Here is a 6,981-nt window from a genome sequence, read left to right on the forward strand (position 1 = left end):
AGGAGGTGCAGCAGGAGTGAGTCCACTCATCTACAGAGAGTATCAGAGTGACAGCTGTGTTAGTCTGTATCAGCAAAAAACAACTAGGAGTCCTTGTGGCACTTAGAGACTAACAAATTTATTTGGGCATAATCTTTTGTGGGCTAGAACCCACTTCATCAGATGCATGGAGTGGAAAATGCAATAGCAGGTGTATATAAACATAGTACAAGAAATGATTACCAACTCCAGTCTTTTCATGTACTATGTGTATATATACCTGCTACTGCATTTTCCACTCCATGCATCTGATGAAGGAGGTTCTAGCCCACAATGCCCAAATAAATTTGTTAGTCTCTAAGGTGCCACAAGGACTCATCGTTGTTTTTGCAAAGGACAGTGTTATTAATTTGAAATATTTAAACACATTAATATATACTACTTTCCAACAGGCATACAATCCACAGCAAACTGTTCAAAAACATCTATACTACCAACACAGAGTATCTATATCAAACTGTCATTCAATAGCCAGCAGTCAAAATATGTGTATGACTTAGTGAATCTGGGGAAGATACACATGCTTTTTCAACCTGTCATCATCCAGACCTTGCAACAATGGCTCCTGACAAATTAACAGTGCAACTCAACAGACAGCACCAAATCTCCTCCATTTTGCAGAAATTGCAGCCAACTTCGTAATTTAGTAGGAAAGTGTAGTCCACAGAGATGATGGGTCTCAGCAAGCACTATTCCACCTTGATTCAAGAGGCAGACTGTAGAGATGGTGCGCTTTCAGTAGGCAGAGGACTGTTGATTCAAGGAGCCAACTCTTTCAGTATAGTAAATGGTAGATTTGCCTGAGGCCACATCCAGACTACCCGCCGTATCGGTGGGTTAAAATTGATTGCTCGGGGATCGATATATCGTGTCTAATCTAGATGCGATATATCGATCCCCGAGCGCGCTTATATCGATTCCGGAACTCCATCAACCCCAACGGAGTTCCGGAATCGACAGGGAGAGCCACGAACATCGATCCCGCGCAGTGTGGACGGGTGAGTAATCCGATCTTAGATATTCGACTTCAGCTATGTTATTCACGTAGCTGAAGTTGCGTATCTAAGATCGATTACCTTCCCCCTCCCCCCCCCGTAGTGTGGACCAGCCCTCAGATTGCATTACAGAATTCTGTAGGTGGTATACGGCAAGTGGCATGCACTTTGACCACCCTAGTTTACAGCATCATATTCAACTGGGCAAGTTTGACAACCTCCCTTACAACCACATTTTCAAAAGCAGCCATTGGCATCAAATACTTGAGTTATGAAGTGTTCAACTTGGGACAGCCTGGGACCGACTTTCAGAAGAGCTGAGCATCCGTAATTCCCACTGAAATCATCCAGAGTTGCAACTCCTCTGAAAGTGAGGCCCAAGCAAAGAACCAAGAGGAGAGACAACCCAACCCCCTGAAAACATTGGCCTTTGAGGTGCATGGCCCACTGGTATCAAGATACACTACTAGGGAGTTAAATGAATTTAAATACTTTTGTGGAGCCTGTGTCTGCCTCTTCCACACTGGAGCTCTCACGTGAGAGCTCACGACTGTCACTTTCTCACTCTCGTGCCCCCACCCGCACCCACTCCCCTAGACCGGGCCCCTCCCTCCTCTCATATCCCCGGCTCTGCCCACCCCGCCCGCGCCTCTGCCCGCCTCCCGCCCCAGCCCAGGCGCTTTCCGACACGCGCGCTCCCCCCGCGCCCGTCACTCACCCAGAGACACACCCCCGCCCGGCCTGGCCCGACCCGGCCCGGCCGCCCCCCAGCCACAGGCCGGCGCAGGGTGGCCTGGAGCCCCGCCCCGCGGGAGCAGCGCGCGAGGCCTCCCGAGTCCTCAGGCGAGCGGGGAAGGCGCCAGCCCGCCGGGCCCCCCACAGCCCCCTGGCGGGGAGGGCTCGGCGCGGCCCCAGACGGGGAGGGAGGCCGCTCCCGGGGTCTCCTCCCGGCCGGGCCGGGCCGGCGCGGGCTGCCCGCGGGTCTCACCTGACCGGGTCCCGCGGGAAGCGGAAGAAGGCCAGGTCGGACTGGGTGCTCTTGCGGGTGCAGTTGGGAGCCGCGCAGAAGTTCGGCATGGTCCCCGCGCCGGGGTCTCTGCCCCTTTAAATCCGCGCTCCCTCCGGGCGGGGGGAGGGGGGAAGCGGCTCTACACTGCTGTGAGCGGCCGGGAGGATTCACCGCCACCCTCCGCCGGGACAGAGCCGCCTCCTTCCCACGATGCACCACGCCAGACGGCGCGATAGCGCGCATGCGCCGCAAGCCGCACGGCGGCCCGGAGGTGCGCATGCGCTTATTTATTGATTTATTTTAAGGGAACGCGCGTTGGAAAAGCGTTCCTGTGTTCAGGCCACCTAGCTGACAGTGCGCGTGCGCCTGCTGCAGCGAGCAGAAGGAGACGAGCATGCGCAGAAGATACGGGAGGGTAGCAGATGATGTGGCCTAGCCTGGGCAGGCAGCTACAGTAGCGGAGCCTCTCAGGCGTTCAGCAGGTGCCTGCTCCGGAGGAGCAGGTTTATATGGGCAGGAGGTGGGCTGGGCCTGGAGAATGCAGCCAGCCCTACACTGGGGCTGAGGCCCGTGCTGCAGGCAGAGGAGCTGTAACTACGTATCGTCTGCCACAGCCGATGTCTGAGCTACCTGTGTTCTCCATGGGTCACTGGGGTGTCTAAGCTCAGCTCTGCCTTGGCCCTGCCACTCACTGTTACAAGCACCACCTGTGTGCGTTAGGAACTTGATTTCTACAAGGAACCTGCTGAGTTTAAATTTGGAGTATTCCCTTGAAAGTAACTCCTGGTGTTATAAATTTGCCACCATAACATGTAACAGGTTTTGGCTATTTTTTTCCTGTTTAAAATTTCAAAAAAGTCAAAAGAAAAATTATTCCGATGCTATGCCTTAAGTTTCACTTCTCATTTTGTTAGCCCATTAAAGGTAGTGAATTCCAAAGTAGTGAAAAAATGGCTGCTATTCCTGGAGACTTCTACTGTAAGGCTATTTGCAAGAGTGACCAAGGTGATGAAGTGAGAGAGAGGGACAGTCCTCAGCTAATAGGATTCCAGACTGTTCAGGCTATTAAAGATCATTACTGTCCCCTTGAACTGCAAAATACTGAGGGTTGAGCCTTGATGGGTAGTTGCATGCATCAACTGACTACTCCCAAGAGATCAAGTAGCCGTAACAGTGCCTAATGCCTGAGTAGGCAATGCAATACAGTGTGCACAAACAGCTGTTTAATTTTGAACTTAATAAATAGAGGCATTACATCACACAGCAAAGAGGTAAATCCCTCTATTATTCTTGAGACATGTAATACAGATTTCAGATCTGGGCTTCTTATCAGAAAAAAATGGAGAGAGTTTAGAGAAAAGTAACAACAAAGAACGGCGAAGATTTTATTATGGGGAAGGATGAGATGATATGTATAGCTCAGCTAAATAATGATCTGAAGTCAATAGACATGGTAACAGGCGGCTTTAGCTCTGTTAGGATGCTAACATGCAATGGCGCCCACGGAAATGCTGCAGTGGCAACTCCTGCCCCATGGGTCTGGGCCCAGCTCTGGGGGCACTGATCACCCGCAGTGGTACCATTTACACCACAGTCCCAAATCCAGCGTGGAGGAGAGCCCTGGGCCGAAGGGGATGCTGGAGAGCAAACCCTGCAGCAGTGGCTCTTGTCCAGTCGGGTTGGGCTTGACTCCCTGCTCTGGGCATTGCAGCCTGCTTCCTGCAGTCGCAGCACCACTCAGGTTTGGCCCAGCCAATCCTCCATCAGAGTCCCCATGCCTGGAGTGGGAGTGCCAGGCCCAGCCAGACAAGCTCCGCCGCTGTGGGAAAAGTGTGGTGAAGGCTCAATCTGCAGCCCTTCCTCCCCCAGGCCTCCTTTCAGCACGATGCTGGGATCAGGGTTGCGGTGCCAAGAGGGAAAGTGCTGCTGCAGGTGGTTGGTGCCCCATTGCTGGGGCAAGGAGGGGGCAGTGCCAATAGGACCCATTGAACTGGGAGCTTATAGTCACCTCTGCATGGTGATCATAGCATTTGACAGGTGTAAATTCCAATGAAGGACATGGCTTGTTCAGGGTGCTGTAGGTGTAATGAACTGAAGTTAAGAAGAGTTATTTAGACTGACTACCGGACAAATGTCCGGACTTGAAAATCATTTAGTCTGTGGAAGAATCTTCCAAGAAGTATGAGAAAAGCTTAATTGTTTGAGGCATTTTAAAGTGTGTTTTTTTCTCTAGAAATAAAGAATTAATTAAGCTTCCTTTAGACTGGTTTCCAATAAACAACCAAAAAACCAAAATGTGAGTGGATCAAAAAGTTGTTTCTTCATAGTAACATTCCTTACGAAGAAGTGTTGACTTCTAGGCCCAGATCCTTAAAGATATTTAGGAGCCTACGGGATCTGATGGAAGTTAAGAGCCTAAATACCTTTGAAGATCTGGGCCTACTGCCCTCTAAATCATATTCCTTAGAGCGGAGGTTCTCAACCAGGGGCTGCAAGCAGGTTTCAGGGGGACTGCAAAGCAGGACCAGTGTTAGCCTTGCTTGGGCCCAGGGCAGAAAGTAGAAGCCCCACCATATGAGAATGAAGTCCAGGGCCCTGAGCCCCACCATCCAGGACTGAAGCGGAAGTCTGAGCAACTTAGCTTCACAGGGGCCCCTATGGTGTTGGGCTCCAGGCAGTTGCCCAGCTTGCTACCCCCTAATGCTGGCCCTGGCTTTTATATGCAGAAAACCAGTTGTGGCACAGGTGAGCCCTGGAGTTTTTACAGCATGTTGGGGGAGCCTCAGAAAGAAAAAGGTCGAAAACCCCTGCCTTAGAGCATGTGCCTCTTACAGTGTGCTGACCATGGGAATTATTTAGTTCATCACAGTTGTTTCAGCCTTGCTTTCCTGCCAATCCCTTCACTCAGAATATGCAGCTGTGTTCTTTGCTATACTGAGGGAAATTACTATCTGAAGGATTTACATTCTTTTGTTGTTACTGCTGCCTAAGAATTTGATCTTAGCTTCAGAGACAAAGGGTCATGCATTGCCATGTAACTTGCAAAATTAACTACTGTGTTCATGTAACAGACACTTTTATAAGATGTTGCTATGTATATCTGAGATCAGTGCCAAAACTTAACTATACTACCTTCCCTACCTCTTTCTCTTGTGGATTTTCTAGTGTGATATGTGTTCAGTTCCAATAGCGAGGGTAAGTCAATGAAATAACAAAAGGGATCTGGGACACACCCCTGAGTATTGTGTGTGTGTGTGTGTGAGAGAGAGAGAGAAAGAGAAAAAAAGGGGAAAGTTAGGGAGCTAAATTAGGAAAACGGAAGTAAATTTTGACTTTAAGAGGTACAGTTTTCAGAAAGCATAAGATGCTTAATTACATATCTGATCTTGCAAGTATTGGCTGCAGTGGGAGTTGAAGGAGTTGAGCTCACAGAGTCAGGCTCATAATAAAAATCCCCACAAAACTCGTTTTCTGGTATTTTGGAAAGGTAAAACTATTATGTAAAATCTAGCCTTGCTTGTCTGTACTATTGTAGGATAGGTATAAGAATGAGCTTCAGTTATACATTATGTTGTTTTACACTAAAAATGTGTAATAGCTGTTTGGGCCAAAGGACAACACTATAATACCTGGGACGTTGCAGGGCTGTTTCTGTTAGGAGGGGGGAAATCAACAATATGAGCCAGGTTATAATCTTTGTGTTCATTTTTGTAAATAAGATTACATCAAAAAGTCCCATTTCCATGAACATAGTAGACATAAATAATAGGCAGTTTTCTTGCTCAGAAATCTTCATTGCTATCACACTGGCAAGCTAGATGTCCAAGAAACTCTCTCTCTGCTTCTTCTTAGGATCCTGCTCATAACTGCTTCTCCAGGCTTTTTGCCTGTAGCGCGCACACAGGCTGCAAAACCAATATCCTAGCCCCTCTGTTTGCAGTCAGGGAAAGTCAGCTTCATACAGCTCCACTCTGACTTGCCCTGTGCCTTGACAGTCCCTTCATTATTTGTAACAGTCTCTAGTGGAGTTGCTTCTTCCATAGAGTCTGGAGTGATGTCTTCACATCCAAAAAATTTAGGTTTTTATAGAGATAACAGACACCTACTAGCTATTTCCCTGTAAAATCCTAGTGGAGCCAAGGCACAGGCAGTTTTTACTGCAGTGTAGCTCGCAGAGATCAACACTATACCCCACATTTGGATTTGACCTTGCTTAGTTTCATTGTGGTAAAAATTGTAGAGCCATGTCTCCACTAGAATTTAACTATGAGAATAGCTACACAGATTGTCTTACTGTAAAAACACACTCTTCAAGAATGCCTGGCACACACACTGATTTTTAACAACTCTTTGATAGTCTTTGGTTCAGGCTGTGTCTACACGACAGAAACACAGCCATGGTGCTGCAGCTAATGTTTCATACATCCATGGAAGAGAGGTGGTAGCTAGGTCAACAGAAGAATTCTTCCTTCAATCTACCATCTACAGTCTTGGTTAGATCAACCTAACTATGGCACTCTGCAAAATTTTTCATAGCCCTGAGCAACACAGCTAGGTCAATCTAATGTTTGAGGCGTGGTCTATGCTTAGACTCATTTGATGGCATCCAGTAGCACCTTTCAGCATAATGATAGTATATGATGCTAGAGTCTATCCAGAAGACTTTCAATCATAATAAATCTTAATATAATGAATGCAAAGAAATTCCATTTTAATAGGCTAGAGCCTACAAGTGAATTAATGGGGTGCTCAAGAGTTGTTGTTTATGCACAAAACTTACTCTTAAAACTGCTGTAATTTGATGGAGGATGTCTTCTGGATCATCTAGCTAGCTATCGTCTATTATAAATCAACTATCATGTTGCCAAGAAATTAAGGGGGAAAAAACAGCAGCCATGTTTTATGCATGACCAAGCGCCCGTTGGATTTGATTCTGTA

The 6,981-nt window shown here is 47.7% G+C and overlaps 1 protein-coding gene across 1 annotated transcript in view; it reads right to left on the reverse strand.

The window, feature by feature from the left end:
• The window catches only part of THAP12 (THAP domain containing 12), a 28,302-nt gene extending 21,625 nt beyond the window's left edge, over positions 1 to 6,677 (reverse strand). Inside the window, exon 1 of the mRNA XM_030557681.1 lies at positions 2,023 to 6,677. Within this exon, the coding sequence (XP_030413541.1) occupies positions 2,023 to 2,111 (89 nt within the window). The 5' untranslated portion in view covers positions 2,112 to 6,677. The remainder of the gene's footprint in view (positions 1 to 2,022) is intronic.
• Between the last annotated feature and the right edge of the window lie 304 nt (positions 6,678 to 6,981).

Source organism: Gopherus evgoodei, chromosome 1 (genome assembly GCF_007399415.2).
Source record: "Gopherus evgoodei ecotype Sinaloan lineage chromosome 1, rGopEvg1_v1.p, whole genome shotgun sequence".
NCBI lineage: Eukaryota > Metazoa > Chordata > Testudines > Testudinidae > Gopherus > Gopherus evgoodei.